The sequence below is a fragment of the Drosophila eugracilis genome, unplaced genomic scaffold (genome assembly GCF_018153835.1).
Source record: "Drosophila eugracilis isolate 14026-0451.02 unplaced genomic scaffold, ASM1815383v1 contig_2088, whole genome shotgun sequence".
Classification (NCBI taxonomy): Eukaryota; Metazoa; Arthropoda; class Insecta; order Diptera; family Drosophilidae; genus Drosophila; species Drosophila eugracilis.
In genome coordinates this window covers 4644144-4662331 of record NW_024572964.1, presented here as the reverse complement: position 1 = coordinate 4662331, position 18188 = coordinate 4644144, and the positions used below count along the sequence as shown (strand labels likewise).

General features: G+C 40.8%; 1 protein-coding gene across 1 annotated transcript; it reads left to right on the top strand.

Moving 5' to 3' along the window:
- The first annotated feature begins 926 nt into the window (after positions 1-926).
- On the top strand, positions 927-16359 carry LOC108108053. The gene is made up of 5 exons (XM_017215927.1): positions 927-1402; positions 11765-14083; positions 14147-14340; positions 14402-14813; positions 15466-16359. Exons 1-5 carry the CDS (start codon positions 1126-1128, stop codon positions 15774-15776), a joined length of 3513 nt encoding a protein of 1170 aa, XP_017071416.1. The 5' UTR covers positions 927-1125; the 3' UTR covers positions 15777-16359.
- The last annotated feature ends 1829 nt before the right edge of the window (positions 16360-18188 follow it).

Genomic DNA, 18188 nt, shown 5'->3' with positions numbered 1-18188 from the left:
GGCGTTGGCGCTGATCGGTTTGCCCGAGCTGAGCTCGGCGACCTCAGTTATCACTCTTACTTACCGCGAATTATAATTGATGTTTGCCCAGGCGATAGGCCAGCTGTGATGGCCAAGTCGGCAATATAAATCTTTTTTTCTCTCTCTCAGCCAGCTTACGGGGGCTATAAACTGGGGAGGGACCTTAGAGCTGCCTGGTATCCTAAGTAGTCATATTTTTGTTTTTTCTGTTTCTAAACTTATGGCTCGAATGTCGCAGTTGTCAGGGAAAATATTTTAAATACTTGATTGGTTTAGCCGGAGTTAAGAAAGACATTAACGAGTCTGCTTACATACCTAAATTTATGACAGACTTGGACAAATGTTGACCTTAGCTAGGTAATATTTTTGACAATGAATCGGTTTGAGCAAAAGTTAAGCAATTATGCATAAATAGTTATAAATTATTAGTCCCCCTTTTGGTAACTTAATTAGGGTATCACTAAATCTCATCTGTGTATAAAGCTGGGAATGATATTCAAATTCGAAAACTAACCCATAAAACTTACTTTATTTTGTGCACTGCATTTGTTGCCCTAAATATACACCCTATCATTAAGCTGAAACGCACTGTGCACTTAGCTAAAACCCGTTTAGTTCCCCCTTTGCAATGCATTTTCTCTCTCGAACGATTTTCGCCGCATTTTCCTTGACTATTTGTGTACCAATCAGCAACATTTCACTAATTCACTCCGATCTCTCTTCCGACATTTGCAGCAAAAGGCAGGCCTACGATTTCCCAAAGCAGCAGCACAGATAAGTCGACAGCACGACTTGAATTATTGCACGCAACAGCAGCAGCAGCAGCAACATCTACAGCAGCAACATCTACGGCGGGCAGAGAAAGGGGAGCCAAAGTAACCGACCAGAAGACGACGCAGCTTCATTCTACAAAACAATTGTGGAAAAGTGGGAAAACTCGCGCGCGTGTGTGTGTGTGTGATTGTGTCTGTACGAAAACGAACAATAGAAAACCAGATAGAAAATCAGCAGAGAAAACAATCAGCCAAAGCAACAGCCAGAGCAGCAACTATAATTTTAGTACTTTTGTTTATCTTTTTTTATTCGGTATATGCTTCGGTTACGATGTCGTTGATGAAAATCCATCGAGGCAATGAATCATTTTGCAGTTGCTGGTTGCTGTTGCTGGTGGCATTGTTGTTGGCTGAGGCGGCATCAGCAGCAGCGGCAGCATTAAGTGAAACGCAGACGAATGCAACTAATGGTGCAATTAGAGAGCCGCCTGTGCAACAGCAACAGCAACAACAGCAGCAGCAGCAGCAGCAGCAACTTCAACTGAATGCGACCGCCGGCGACGGCGAAAGCCGAAATTCAGCGGAAATTTTCAGCCCCAGCGATGTGGGTAAGTTTTCTAGCATATTACTATTACCTCGTACCCCTACCCATACGTACACACACGAACACCATGAAAAGAGCAAAAAAAATTGCCAACTAGCCAAAATAAATCTATGCCAATTATTGACCAACTGCCAGCAGACGAAACAACAATCGCCGCTGCAACATTCGAGTGGAAACTGACTGGCTGGCTGGCTAAAAAACAATTGGCCCGGCCAACAAATGTGGCCGAAGAAGCGGCTCTAACTGCAGGCCACTCTGCAGATTGGCATTGGCCAATCTTTTGCATTTTGAAAGCCAGAAATGGTTGTCAACGTTGAGGTTGTTATGAGACAGCAAGGAATTGGCTTTATGGGTCAGTTTCCTTGCATTCAATTTTATGTCTTCGCTTTCGGTTTTTAAAACATAAAAAGAGCTTTTAACTTTTAATTTAAGAGGGTTTTAATATGGGCACTTAAAGTTTTACGAGGATTCTTGTTTGGCTTAAATAAATAGTATAAAGAAGATTTAAATTGGAAGGTGTGCCTACCTAGATTTGAAAAGAATTTGAAAAGTAATAATTAAGAATCTTATTTAAAGATTTCCTTGAATGAGAAGTGCATGAAGGTGTCTTTTCAGTCAATGACACCTTCATTTACCCACAAAAATCAACATTACAAAGTAATTAATTCATTTTAGAAAGGTTCCAACCGAAAAATGTGACCCTTCTTGGACCCACTCAAGTTTATTAAAACAAGATGCCACCGCAGAGATATGGCCACAAAATACGAGACCCTATTGAGTTGCAAGCTTCGAATATGAAAATATGAAACTGTTCTGCAAGGGCAAATGTCGAGGTGAAGATAGCTTAGCTTTGGTTTTAGCCTTTCATAAACGCTTTTTAAAAACACGCTGCAAGTGCCCGTCGACGGGCAATGGATTGATTAGACCGGCTCTTTTGTCCATGGCTGCCCCTCTCGGACACTCATAAATGTAAACAGTGATTGTTATTTCAATTAAGTATTTTCATAAACAATTAAGTTTGGACTTGGTGATTTCTCAAATGCTCCACGGCGTGGGTGTTTAAAAATCGAAATGGAAATTGTTGTGTTTCGCATTTAAATGTGAATTCAATGGCCAAGATAAGTGTATTTTTTTTTTATTGGGTTTATTGGAACAACGTGTGTTAGGCCTAGAGTTCCAAAAGACACTCAAGCAAAAATGTTGTCCGCATCTTTATTCATGAACTCTTTGTTTGGCCTGAGACTACATTTTTACTACACTTTTTTATTGCGGCCCAGAGCTAACTAAACAAATGTTAATGCATTTTGATTATGCTTAATTTATGCCCGATGAATGGGCATAATTTCGGTGTTTATTTTTTTGGTTTTTTACCTTTTTGGCCAGTCTCTTACGAAATGCAATTTCCAGAGTTGAACTGGCCAGTTGTAGGTGTCGTTTGCTGGCCACTTTGCTCAGCACTCGAGATACTTGGCCAAAAATATCAATATTGGTGTGGCTTGGGTTCGGTTTTAAAAAAATTTGTTGTGTACTCATTACGTTTACCTGTTTCTCTTTTTATACCCGTTACTCGTAGAGTAAAAGGGTATACTAGATTCGTTGAAAAGTATGTAACAGATAGAAGGAAGCTTTTGCGACCCTATAAAGTATATATATTCTTGATCAGGATCAATTGCGAAGTCGATTGAGCCATGTCCGTCTGTCCGTCCGTCCGTCCGTCCGTCCGTCCGTCCGTCCGTCCGTCCGTCCGTCCGTCCGTCCGTCCGTCCGTATGAACGCTGAGATCTCAGGAACTATAGCAGATACAAAGCTGAGATTAAGCATGAAGATTCTTGAGGTCCCGGGACAGCGCAAGTTTATTACAGCATCCTGCCACGCCCACTCTAACGCCCACAAATAGCAAAAAACTAAAATTGCTGAAATCTCAGGAACTATTGTAGATAGAAAGTATAATCTTTAGATGACAGCGCATCTTATAGTGCTACTACTATCCGGCCAGACCCACCCATACGCCCACAAGGCTCAAAAGACGGTTTTCGGATTTTCTAGAAAAGCTGATATCTCGGTAACTATAAGAGATAGAAAGTTCGGATCATGCATGTATGTTTCTATGATGCTCCCAATGCGAATTGTTTTTTTCCGATCACGCCACGCCCACTCTAACGCCCACAAAACCCGAAAAACCAAAAATGCAAAAATCTCGAAAACTATAAAAGCTACACAATTTTGCTTAGGAACACGTATTTAGGAGATGCCTCTGCAACTTGCCACGAAGTTTCATCCGGCCACGCCCACTCTAACGCCCACAAACCGCGGAAAACTGTGGAGTCTATAATATTATTATGAATGCCTTCGTTTGACCTTGTGTAACTTATTTTTGTTAATATCTATCGATTTACAAAAGATTTTTCAAATCGGAACATTTTTTCGCTGTTTATAAAGAAATTAAGTTATAAGGCCTTACATGGGGAGTGACGTCACTATAAGCATACTCAACATACTTCCTCTGACAATAGGTGGCGCCTTGTGAATTTCCACTAGCAAAATTAATATTTTAAAATTGTGTAAAACAGTAACGGGTATCTTATAGTCGCGGCACTCGACTATAGCGTTTCCTCTTGTTTTATCTTATATATATGCTTTTTTTTTCGGTGCTCTGAGACCTCATGTGCGTCCATTGCGTAATCTCACTCGTTTAGCGTAGTGAAGCGTTGGCAAGTCTCGAGTTTTCAAAGGAGAAGAAGACGAGCCCAAAGAGCAAATCTGAAAAGTCAACACAGAGAGTCAGCCAACCAGTTAGTCAGCCAAGTGCATTCGGGCCAGGTCTGCAGCTGCTGGGGATTCAAGCTAGGTCTAAGCCCGGGCGTATACGCAATATGAGGGCGTGCATCAATGTGGGAACGGGAAAAAAAATCAAAAAAGAAATGATGCAGATAGACAGAGGCAGAGGGGTTGGCATTGTTGTTGCCGGAGGTAAAAGCCAGTGCAACTGTTCAAATATTTAGCCCTTTCACGTTACTACCAACTACCGTATTACGTACTCTGATTCGGATTTTAGCTTTACCTCTGCCTTTGCTCTCAATATGTAATAACAAATATTCAATCAAAACGTTTGCTCTGTTCATTATTCCATGGGTTCGAGGCTGACATGTTTGTAAACAGGCCAGCGAACATACATAGATTTCGTTCAATTTATAATAGATCTTCGTCACGGAACTAATCGATGGCTTGGTTGGGTTCAGTTTCAGCCGATGGCAAGGCCAAGAATTATTTACATATAATTATGTAAGGTTTTCCGCGCGGGGGGGAAAATATTTGAGAAAGATAAAAATGGCAGATTAATATGGGTTTTGAAGTAATTGGATTTTTGTTTTGAGGTAAAGACTAGACTTGTTTTTATAGTAAACTACTCCTAATTGAGTACAAGATTTGGTTATTATTTATTTAATAACTTGTTTCATCTATACATTAAATAAGTTATATAAAATCCAAATTATACTTATATGATTTCCATATATCCCATTTAAAAATGTATCCAAGGGAATCCCCTACAATAATTTGGCTAATCTAATCTGCTTTTAATTTAAAAATTTTATTTAAATTGCTGAAATTGTGGTAAAAACAGCAAATGAAATGCAAATATATTCAAATCGGGTTATACAATGGCTAAAAAATATTTTAAATTGTATAGCAGCGTTTTTCTCGTTTATTTCCTGGATGTTTACATTAATTTCGCATGGTTTTTGCCTTTCAATTGAATTTAATTTGAAGACCCAAATTCGCATTCCCAGTTGGTAACTTTGTGGTTGGTGGTTTGTTTCTTTTTTTTTTTTTTTTGGCTTAACTTTTGCTAGGAAAAGGAAATAAAACGCGCAATTTGTGTTTCGGTGGGCACGGCGAATTTCAATTTAGTGAGTTTTTGCCTTATTTTTGTATATATTTTTTTTCTTATAAAATGTTTATAATTTCTTTTTCATTAGCATTCGTTGCGAAAAATGTGGCCGGCGGCGAAGTTTGTTGAACCCTTCCTCAGGTCCCAGGTCCATCATTTTGTTAATTTCCTTAGCTGGTTGTCTTTCGCTTTCTTAGGTTTGTTTTCTTGAATTTTGTTTTTCGTGTGCGTGATTAATAATAAAACCGCTGGTGACCCAAAACTTCGGGGAAAAGGGTTACGCAACTGCGATGATTTACTGGGGACTTAATTAAAATCCGTGGGACAAAAGAAAGCGGCCAAAACGCTAATGATGGGGGGTGGTGCTTAGTTGTTGTAGTTTACGTTGCGTAAATAGCCGACTTGGATGCGACTGATGACTGGTGATGAACATGTGCCACGCCCCTTGGGCCATTTGCAACGCCTCAATGCACAGGCCGTGTAGTAGGGTATTGAAAACTACAAACTTTTGCAGGCCGAGCTGAATTCGCTAAGCCAAACAAAAAAACGGAAGCCAATGCTAAATAAAAAAAAAGATATAAAAAAATCCTAACAAATCATGAACAACAAAAGTTTGTAATTATCCAAAGTTGCAGGTCGTATTGTTGGCCATTTAACATATGGAGCTCCCCTTTGAAATGGGAAACTAAAGTGGAAATCGCTCGCTGAGAGGTAATTGCGCAATTAAAAGGTCAGGCTCGCAGTCGACAAGTTTTTAGATTTCGGATTTTATTTTGGGTGTCGGCAGTCTGTCAAGGCAGCCAAGGGTTAAAGCCCAAAAACCAGGAAGCCAGTAAGACAAAATGCTACAAAACCAAAGCCAAAACGATTCATTTAGCGGCATTTCACGACAACTTCAGCTTCAGAGCTGCAAGCTCCATTTCCGCATTGACATCCGCGATGCTTTTTGGCTTGCATTTCTTCAGTGCGAGTACCTTTGCCATTTCTCTCTGCTTTCTCACGTCGTCGCTGCCAGCTGCACTTCCTGCATTCGACTGCATTTTGCTGCATTCACGTGAATATTTCTGCACCCACAAGAGTTGGCTGGCTGGCAGCGATGGCACCTTTTATGGTTAAAATGTCGAAGCGGACAACGCTGAACTGGCTCCAACGGGGAACTGGACACGTTGTGGATTTAATACCATTTATTATATCTTGATTATCAGTTTTGTAAGATTTATAGTTGGAAAAAGATAACTTTAAGGCGTTTTACTTTCACGATTATTTATTTAAAAAATAAACAAAAAATGAAAAAAAGGAAAACGAAAAGAGTTCAAGTTAAAAGTTAAAGTTTTTGATCTTTTCTTACTAAATTAAGTTGGATTCAGACTTGCTCTTTTAAATTATTTTAATTTGTTCCTATTTTTGACACTTTTATACCTTAAATATTTTACTATTTTATTTCTCTTAACCAAGAAACCAGTTAAGTGGTTATTTCCCCTGAGACTCCTCAGAAACAGCTTTTTATTGGGAATTTTCATAGACCAGCTGAAGTGAGTACTCCCCCGATAAAACGGAATTCCCCGTTATGGTTAAGGAGCCGTGCGGCATTTTCTGCCTTTTCCCCTTTTCATTTCGCGTTGCATGCTTCGATTTCACATTAGAAATGCTTTCGATTGGCGATCCCACCAAAAATGTTATAAAAACACAACAACATGTCTTGCATGTCTGCAGTGCAGTGAGTCAAAAAAACGAAAAAACGAAAAAACCGAAAATAAGAGCCAAAATAAGCAAACACGTTTTAGCCATGAACGTGGGACAGGATAGGGTGCAGCAAATGTTGCACGCTGCAAACGAAAGCGAGAAGCAAAAACTAAAAGCTGGGAAAATAACAGAGACAGAGCGGCAAGAAAATTGCAACGAAAGCGGAGAAAGTTTTTTTGTTTCTGCCAAGGCGGCATTTAAAAATTGTATTTATGAACTCGCTGTCTTGTCGGTGTGTGAGCGGTTATGAATGCCTTTGTATGGGTTTTGAATGCAACAAGTTAAGCAAAAACAAAAACAAATACAAATGTAAATGTAAATACAAATACCAGGCCAAAAACCAGAAAGCAAAAGTGAAGTTGCGACGCGTGAATTAGTGCCAGTGAATTAATGAAAGTTTTCAACGTTTACGCTGATTGGATTTGGATTTGCATCTGCCCATTTCGATTTGGCTTTCTTTCACTGGCCAGGAAACGAATAAAGTGATTCAGAAAGCGATGAGTCAAGGTCGGAAAGTGCAAGTCTTTTCGGTTAAAAACGTTGGCGTTAAAATATCTTTTTTGGGCAAATGTCTTAAATTTATTTCTAAAATATATTTATTAATTGACTTTTTCCTGGAATTTACTGATTCATGTTTAAGCAATTTTTGTAATTAATAATAAATCTTTCCCAATATATTCTTGGAAATATTATTCTTAGATCTCAACTTTTTGTTAGCTTAAAATGGCTTTCAAAATGTAAACAACTTATTAATAGCCTTTCAATAGCCTTTTCAATTAGCCTTCATTCTGCAAATAACTTTTATTATGTTACCAAATTCGATTTATTGAGCTATAAAATATATTAATTACTAAATTCATTATTATTTGATTCCCTTCAAAAACCATTTCCGCTGATTCTACAGCCTATGAAATAATAATTCGCATTTAATTCAAGATCTTATGAATTTATTTGTTTTTTAAGCTAAAGTAAAGCTAAAAAAGTTTACACTTTAAGGCAGAAGAACATTCACTACCCAATAATGACACATCATTATCGAATTTCTGATTATTATTCTTAAATATTCGGTCTATGTGTCATGGCTGCTTTTTGGGCGGAAATTTCCAAATGTTTTGGCTGGGCTGTAATTTGGCTTTGGCGGCCTGTGCAACGTTGCGTATGATTGACATTTGTGTCACAGCCACAGTTGCTCGTTCATAGCTATGTGATTATGAATTTTCCGCTCATTGAATGGTATTTCATAATTCCGAATGTGACACCATTAAATAAGTTTAGACAATCGAATCAAACACAGCTGTCAGCGCGATCAACTGCATTGCGTGAGCGACTGAGTTTGCGATGTTTTATGAGCTGTCTGTGTACTTGTGTTCGTTTGTCAATTAGCAATGAATAAAAAATATAATATATATATATATATATATATAAACAAAAAACTGAGTGCAAAGTCAGCTGTCTGTCAGCCGCTGCCCACTCGTGTCGGTAATTTATTTTTAATTAAAAGTTCTAAACAAAACACAAGACATGCGATTCATTCAAGCGCTAATATCCATCCCCCACTCAACTGGCTATCTATAGTTTAGTTTGAGTTTTTCCAACTCAATTGTACTAGGTACACTGAGAGAAATTATCGAAAAGTGTAGTAATTAGTAGTAATATTTAACGGAAAAAAGATCACCTCAGCTGTTTGTAAAGTTAAGACTCAGCTTAACAAAAACCTATTGCTATTTTTACCCTCCTAATGATCGTTCGTTTTATTATCCAAAGTATTATTACAGTTTTTAACTTGATCTATAAATATAATACCTTAAGTAATACATTTCTTTATCTGTACACCAACATTTATTGTGGCTTTGGTTGGGGTGGCATCTGTGCAATTATTGGGCGGGGCAGGGTAAGAGTGGGATCAACCTTGATGGGCTTTGTGCGGCAGACAAAGTGAAGACTCATTAGCTGCCAAATAAACTTGGTTTTTTGACCAGAATCGCCAGCCAAACCGGGTGGGGTCTTCTCCATTGTTTTTTTTCGGTATTTTTGTTTAGCTCGGGGGCCAGAGTTCGATGTCGAATTTCGCAAAAATGTAGAAGCTAATGCTGGCATTAGTCACGCCGTCGCATCCGTTTGATGGCTGCTTTGTTCTCCGCTGGCCGGAGATTAATCACCTGCCAAAATGCTGCACAATTTTCGGGCATTATGTAAGCAGCTCGTTGGAAGTTAGGTAAACAGCCAGCTTAGAATTCCCCAACCCATTTCGCAGTTGATTTTCGACAGGTCGCAATACCAATTTGCCAATTGTCGGAGCTCCAAAAAAGAAGGAACACTTAAGTCGAGTGACTCGACGATAAGATACTTGGTACTCAGCTGGCCAATGCTGAAATCCCAATTTATATAGTTACTAAATCTTGAAGATTATAAATACAGTTTTCTTCCATCTGCTACATACTTTTCAAGGAATATAATAAACCCTTATATTGTATGATTAATGGGTGTACGAGGTGTGTTCAAAAAGTAAGGTGACTCTTCAAATTTCGCGAATTTCAAATTTTTCGATTATCGATTTTTTTGTTTTGTTATATTGGTACACTCTTCCCTAACATCTGTACCAAGTTTCAATGGAACATCCTCTTTTGTTTGGTTGTGAGAGGCGTAAAGTTACAAGTTGTTTTGCGAGCTCGGCGATTTTTTGCTATCGAAAAATATGGATCAAAGGATTTGGATTTTTTGGCCAAAAACAACACCACAATAATGCCTCAGCCACCATATTCACCGGATTTGGCCCCATGTGACTTTTTCTTGTTCCCAAAACTGAAGATAATCGAAAAATTTGAAAAATTTGAAATTTGAAAAGTCACCTTACTTTTTGAACACAACTCGTATAACTTCTAAAAGGTTTCGATAATCGAAAAATTTGAAATTCGCGAAATTTGAAGAGTCACCTTACTTTTTGAACACACCTCGTAAAAAAGACTGTTTGCCCGTTGACAGAGGGGAGAACCGTTTCTGATGCCCGTCTTGGGTTTAGTTGGCCATTGGTTTTGGCCCGCTTCGCTCAACTTGGCTCAGTCGCAGCCGAAAAGATCGTGTATATGACCAAAATCAAATTAAAATTCCACAACGCATGCCAAGTGGCGGCGGCGGCGATGGCAACAGCAGCATAGCTAATGCCAAGAAGTCGCACAGGCCACAGACCAAAAAGCAATGGCCAGGCCGTAGTTCCCAATAACACAACCGAAGTCGATTTGGTAGGATGTATACACCCTTCGGTGAACACTCTATTCTGGCTTGGAAAAGAATACTACACTTAGATTTCGAGAAATTTTAAAAGTAAGAACCTTGGTTTATACTTTAAAAATAAGAAATAAATTATTATTAATTATTTTAAACATAAAACAGGATTTATAGATTCATCAGCATTTAGGATTATTTTTAGGAACATATTTTTGCCTTCATAGCTTAACTTCTCCAAATTAGACTCCCTAGTTAATCATCCTTTTGTTAGTATATAGACCGAATGATAGGCGCAGCCTATCGGATCCGATCCGATCCAAACCGTCTGTGACTGTGGCCAAAATGGCAGCGGACGGCTGCTTGTCGTTTCATTGAAGGCATCGCAGCGACGTGACGAGACGCCCAAATGGGTTGCACAGTGTTGTACAATCCGGCAGAATAGACGACAAACGAAAAGTGGAAAACGCAGAGCGAGAAAACGAGAAACGGCTTGGCCAAAACAAAGACAAATTGTTAGGCTAAGAAAATAAGAGGGGAGAACAGGGGGTCAAAGTGGCCAAAATGCGGCAACCGGCGGTGGAAGCGGCATCTGCAACTTGTTCTAGCCGCCTTGCCGCTTGCCGCTTGAGATGGCCAACCTTGGCCTAAACTGCCAGCCAATGAACTAAATGTTTGTGAAAAGCAGCAGCAGCCGCAGCAACAGCAACAATGTTTGTTTGCGCTGGCATTGTTTAGTTTACCATTTTGGCAATGCGAAAATTAAACAATTGTGCAAGCAGCCGCTTGTAATTGTTTTGCCCGAATCCGCGGGTCAAAACAGCATGGATTTAGGCCCATTGCTCAATCGGATTTAATGACCAGCTGCCTGGCCGGAGGCGCATAGAACATAGAAAACCTCGGGGCGATTAGTTAATTAACAAGTTAGCTTAGAATTGCAGTATAATATCGCTGATTTCGGTGAACCAGTTGGGCAAAGGAGCTTTTTAGCTAGCCAACTGATTAATGGCCCAGAGAGCAGCCTCGTTTCTCAAGATGTTCATGTTGCCGCCGATGGCAAAAGATGCTGTTTGCTTGTTAATACCGCAAGATGATGATGGCGATGATGATTGTGGCCGAGTGAGTCGGCCTTACCCTAGGCAAAGTTCGCATTCCAAACGGGTTTCGTGCTCGTTGCCTTAGTCGCATTTAATTTCCATTTCGAGATTTGTTTTTCCAATATTTGTCACGATCTGGCGTCAAGAATGCCAGAGCCCAGGCACAAGCTACACTGCAATGAACATTGATAAGGAATCGAGGTCGATATTATCACGAAAAAATTATATTTCCATATCGAATTAAGAGCTTGAGGAATGGAATTGCAAATCTGAAAAGTATTTACATTTGGTTCTAGATTTCTTTGCATAGGATTGACGATTTATCCACAATATGTTACTATTATTTTTTAACGTGTACTAAAAATATGCCAAGCCATCATTCTAAGTAAATATTTTTCCATTCATCTGCTTACAGATGCGGTTGGCGATAAACCCACCACTTACAGGCCCTCGGGTGCCAACCGACCCTCGATTGCACCAGTCAATTCCGCTCAGGATCGTGAGAGGAAGCTGATGAATGTGCTGGCGGCCCGTCGTACAGCTCTGCACAGAGGTGGCTTCCGCACCAGGATAGGCACCACTGGACGAAGTGCCATTTCGCCATCGGCGGCAGTAGAGAGTACTTCCAAGGCACCCAGTGATCCAAGATCTGTGTGCATTCGGAATTGCACCAAGAACTTCACTCGCCGAACCACCGCCAGTTGCATGCGACAATGTGCCAACTTCACCCGCATGGCAATGGCCTCGAGTGGCAATAGTTCGGTGGTGGTAAAGAGCTCTGGTTCCGTTAAGGCAGCCGCTTCTGCTGGAGATCGAGATACCAACGAGATCCTCTTCAGTGATGAGTCCTCCCATGGACTCTTTGTGGTGGCAAAGGAGCAAAATGCCACCGTGAATCATATTGGAGATGGTACCAAACCTCCAGTGATGGGTAAGGGTATACCCAGCAAAACCAACTCAATGGAGGACGATGCTGAGGAGGAGGAGGATGAGCTTAAGCCATATGTCTACTTTGGAGCCAAATTACCGCCCATTCGTCCAGGTGGCTTGACCATTAAAGCTGCTGAGGGAGACGATGAACATCCGCGCGTGCTGGAGGTTTCTGTGGCACAGAGCACCACCACCACCACGCTTACCACATCTAGCACCACACCTGCCCCAGTTAGCACCAGCAGACCCACTGCCTCCACTCGAAGACCATTAACGCCTGTAGAAAGAAGTCGCAGCAAATACAAGTACCATATGAGGGAAAGGGGATTGGTACCAGCAGCTGCCCCACCAGCACTGGCACCACCTGCCCCGCCTGTGAGTCGCACGAGGTATGTGGGTTCAGGGAGACCCACAGCTGGACTGGCAGATTCACTCCAGGAACTCAAGGATACCGAATCGGAAGTTGCCAAGCCGGTGGTGCGTAGGCTGGTGCAAAAGGTATCACCCTCATCTTCGACACCACTGATTATCACTGTACTGAGTGCAGAGGAGGAAACCACAGTGGGGCAGACGGAAGTTCTTCCTACAGAAGAAACCACCACAACGTCGACCACAACAACGGAGAAACCATCCACAACAACAAGTACCAGTACAACCACAACGACGACAACAACATCATTACCGAGCACCACAAAGAGAACTACTACTACCACTCCATCAACGACGAGCACAACGACCACAACCACTACAACGAGTAGTACCACACCCAGCACCACCACCACAAGCAGCACTTCAACCACTGCCATTCCCACCACAACGAAAGTCAACTCCATCATAGAAAAGGACAAAGAGCTCATCAGAGCCTTGGGACCAGCATTGACCCAGGAGATAAACATCGAGGATGCGAATAACTTGATCATATTCTGCAACAATACCTCCGATTGTGGGGTAACACCACGCACTCAGACTCAGCAATCTCACACCACCGATTCCAGTCCAAAGATCTTGCGCACCACTGTCCTGACCTCGATAAGATCCACTGTGCATCCAAGGCCCACTAGCACTAGTACGAGTACCACAACCACTACACCTACACCAGTGACAGTACCATCTGGTGAGGTCTACATAGGTGTTGTGGAGTCATCTTCTTCGGTTCCTCCCTTGGACATTAGCTCCACGGTGATAGCCAATGAAAGGGATTTGAATCTTGAGATGAGACGAATGAATCTGGTCACCTTAGTTCTGGTGGCCGTGGGAGTGATTCCCTTAGCTGCCATTATCCTCTATTTAGTGCGCAACTACGTGGTGCGACGACGGGCCAAGCAAGGTGAGGTTTTCGACGTTTGCATCACAGATCAGCAGCCTATAAGTCCAGTGAAGAAGGTGGACTCCAAGTACCAGGTGGATGATGATGATGATGAGGTGGATCATCCGCATCACCAGCACACGCAGCAGCATCATCAGCACCACCAGGCCATGCCCATGTCACAGGCGGCTCAGCGGGATGCGAACCACAACAGATATAGTAATAATGATGACAAGACATCGTTGGCCAGTGAGTTCCAGGAGTTCGAAAGGAGTAATATTCGACTGAAGAGTCTTCTGGGTGAGGGAAACTTTGGTCAGGTGTGGAAAGCAGAGGCTGATGATTTGAGTGGACACTTTGGAGCCACTAGAATCGTGGCAGTGAAGACAATCAGAGCTTGTAGTGCCCAGGTGAGCCTCAAGGACGAGGCCAGCATAATGCGCAAGCTAGGCTCCCATCAAAATGTGGTTACCCTACTGGGAGCCTGTGTGGAAAGTGGTGAGTACATGAACTATATCTGGAGAATCTTCCATTAATCCTCGATTTATTCTTTCCCTATAGAACCCCACATGCTTATTATGGAATATGCCATGAGGGGACGACTTCTGTCCCTTCTGAGAGCAGCTAGAAGTGCCACAAACATATTGCCAGCCTCAGTGCCAGGCGGTCGAAGTCTGGCTCCCTTATCGCCACGCACCTTGGCAGGGTTTGCCTTGGATATAGCTTGTGGAATGGAGTACATAGCAGGCAGAAGGGTAAGATAATTTAATAATTTAATTCTTTATATATATATTACTTATATTATCGCAAATCCAGGTTGTCCATCGAGACTTGGCTGCTCGCAATGTGCTCCTCGATCACAATGGCATGTGCAAGATCTGTGACTTTGGCATGTCCATCGATCTGGATGCAGAGCGATTACGCAAGGAGCAGGAGAAGAATGCAGCCAATGATCTGATGCGCCACAATGCCCACAAGTTTAAGTTTGACTTTGGGAGCAGATACATCCTCCAGCACTGGCAGCACACCTTTGGCCAGGGTCAGGGTCACTGCTCCAAAGATCATCCGCATGGAGAGAAGAAGTCACACCATGGTCACGATACCATTGGCAAACGCCATGCCCTGCCCATAAGATGGATGGCTCCGGAGAGCCTGCAATACCATATGTTCACCACCGAAACAGACATTTGGGCCTTTGGCATCGTCCTGTGGGAGATTGCCACTCTGGGTAGGTTTTTTGGGTTTGGTTACAAAGAAAACAAAATCAGGAAATCCAAACTCTTTGTCAGAATCTTCCGGCTAAAAAACAGCTGGGTTAAGATTAATCAGCACTTAAGTTTTTACTTTGTAGATCATTAATTCTGATGCAAAAAAGTGTATATACAAGACTTCCCCTTTGAAGTTTTTTTGAGTCCAGCACTTAATTTATTTATCTAGATAGCCAAAAACGTTTACATTGATCAATTTATATCAAGAATAATAAAATGCTTGAAAGAAAGACAATCAACCATCAATTCAAATTAAAAAGACAATAGTATATTTTAATGGCATTAATCTTTCAAAGAACCCGATACTGTCCAGAATTGCACTTAATTAAAGCATCGATTCACGATTCTTTGATGAGAATATTCAAGTTGAAGTTGTGGTTAACTGTTCTTAAAGCCCATTTACATTTCTCTTTTTAAATTCACAACGATTATCTTGATTGCGCTTTGTTTGGTTGTCTTACGTTGGTAATTAAAATCTTAAGCTTTCTGTTTGATCAGTTGAAGTAAATAAGAAATGTTAGCCCAGCTGACAGCTAAATTGAAAGGGTCTTAAGTAAACATAGTTAATAATATAGTAATACCTATTAATTTGATTATTTTTCTATATATCAGGCTCTACGCCGTACTCCCAGCTAACGGGACGCGAGGTCATCCGCCGCGTGCCACAGGGTCTGAGACCCGATCTTCCCAAGGAGAGCCGGCACGAGTTCTACAACCTGATGTCCCGCTGCTGGCACAAGGAACCGCACATGCGACCCTCATTCGCCCAGTCGAGGCTGGAGATCACCAGGTCACTGCACAAGTGGGTGGACGATGATTCGGCGGCGTCGGATTACATGGACGTGAGTGGGTTCAGTGAGGACTTGGAGCATGGAGTGGTTTACTTTAACCACCGGATCTCGGAGTTCGAATGCGAGATATGACGCTGACTGAACCAACCCATTCCCGGTCCATGACCCTTCCTCCAACTAACTGTGCATCTCAGCCACTGCATCCACAACTCATCCACCGCCCCACATCATCGCTTTTCTGCCCATCTTTAGTTCTTTCGAAATTCTCTCCTTACTTGATGACGTGCTTGTCGAGCAGTATTATTTGTATTTTATTGTTAATTTTCCATTTCGATACCCAAGAAAGTTTCTGTCATTGTAAATATTTATTTGTTGTTAAAAAACAAAACACGAAAAATGCTTATGATTTACGATCTAGGGCTTATGATTAATTAATGGCGCTACACCTATGCCTAGTTTAATATTCGTCACTTAGTTCTTCTAGTCTGTATCTGAAAATCCCATCTTCGAGTTGAGCTATTTCCCTTGGACGTAGCCAAGATTTGACTGCACAAAAGGAAACTTTGTTATTCCCCCTCCCCATCAGTTGTGAAAAATGAAAATCGTTGATTTAGGCGTGCAGCGCATAGGATCTATGTAATTGTATTGATATCTAGCTATAGAATTGTACAAATAAATTAATTAAACACGAAATATAATTATGATTATTACACCAGCTGGAATGTGTTTTTATGAAGTGGAATTTAAAAAGTTAAACATTTGGAGAGAGAGATTTTCTATAATCTAAAACTTCACTTTATACATTACTTTAGTTACTAATAGTTAATCTTTAACTTTATCTTCTCGACTTATTTTTTAAATTTTTTTGGGCTTAAGCTCTGTTAAGTTAACATTCAGAGTAGGGTCTGTAAGCTTTTCTGTTAACTTCAGTATTTATGTTAGCTTAACATTTAAGCTTTCAACTTTTTCTTCTGGTATGGCATCTCTTCAGCAGCTCAAAAAAACTAGTTCCGAAAACCTAAGCTAACCGCTAAAATATTATTTAAAAACTTTATAATATTTTCAAAAAAAGTTCTGACACTATAATTTATAAGCCTTAAACTTTGTTAAAACACTTTAACTATTAACGCTTTTTAAAGTATCTAAAAGTCTTATTTTACTTCAAGATTTTTTAATTAATATTTATTTTAGCTTACATTCGAATGTGTCATAAAGCCTTGATAAAATTATAATCAGGTATATATTTTCCGAGCGATATTTTATGCAAATCAGCAGCGGGTACTTCACAGATTCGTAAGGTTAACTCATATCCAAGACTAGTGAACCCTAAACAGACTAAATTAAAAACCGGAATTGCTGCGGGCAAAGAGTTTTCATCGGACAAAAATAAAAGGCGTAAGTATGCATAATTATAACTTATATGGTATGTCTTTTGAATATTAACCTGAAATGCAAAACTTAAAAGGCAAACCTGATACTTTTCAATGTCAATGTTCTTGTGCATTCGATTGAATATTCCAAAAAGTTAGTGACTACTCCAAAATGCATGCCCTAAGCAGACTTCGAAGCTACACTTTTCACCCCGACAGGAAAACATAATTCAGAAAATAAAGAAATAATATAAAAATAAAAATAAATATAATTTGCAAATTAGCCAAGTGCATCGGCAGTTTTTATGGTCAGCCAGTTGGCCAGTCGAGATGAACGCCGGTAGCGGAAAATCTTGCAATTTTGCAGCGAGAAAAAATCATGGAAAACCAAGTGCAACAAAGTTGTGTCAGCGGAGGACACTTTCGGACATGGTTGCTTGATTGATGACGCTGCAATTAAACACACGTCCAGCGATGCGGTAATCTCGACAAATGGACATTAAGATAAAATGCGTGGAGGCTGGAAAACATTGCGTGTAAAATGAAAATGAAATGAAAATTCAGCTGGTGCCGTTGTGCCGCTGTGGTTACCAACGAAAGTGTGAAGAAAATGCTCTTTAAGTGGTCATTGAAAGTGCCACAGGAGCCGGAGGGAGGAGGCACTTGCCACTGCCCTGGAGCAATTCAGGCGATAGTTTATGGTTTTAACCAATGATGAAGAAATAACAATAAAGCGCAAAAAAGCGAAACGACAAAGGCACGAACTCAGTCGTTAATAGTCTGCAAGTCAAAGTCATTGCACAGTGGGGTGCAAAGCAATGAAAAGCAATTAACTTTTAGTAGGTTTAACTAAGTCGATGTCTATTGAGTTGATAGACTTAAGATCGTATACTTCTTTGATGAGTCTCCATGATTAATCTGTTTTATAATGAAGACAATATGGATTTACCATTATTTTCGGTTTCCAAAACCCAATCACAACATTTTATATTCTTATACTTTTTGTTTTATTATAAACTAATTTTGTCCCACTGCTCAGTGGCTGACAAATAGGCGGAGGCGCTAACAACCTGCCCAAAGTTGCCACCGAGGGCTGTTTTTATGAAAAACGAAAGTGCCGAGGCTGTGAAATTAATTTTGTTTCCCGAACTTAAGGGGCTGACCCTCGCGGGCG

What these genes read in the sequence shown, in the direction of transcription:
- LOC108108053 (XM_017215927.1), top strand. Translation starts at nt 1,126, where the DNA reads ATGTCGTTGATGAAAATCCATCGAGGCAATGAATCATTTTGCAGTTGC. An exon ending in GGGAGCCTGTGTGGAAAGTG is followed by an intron (nt 14,084 to 14,146) that starts GTGAGTACATGA and finishes CTTTCCCTATAG; the next exon opens with AACCCCACATGCTTATTATG. An exon ending in AGTACATAGCAGGCAGAAGG is followed by an intron (nt 14,341 to 14,401) that starts GTAAGATAATTT and finishes TCGCAAATCCAG; the next exon opens with GTTGTCCATCGAGACTTGGC.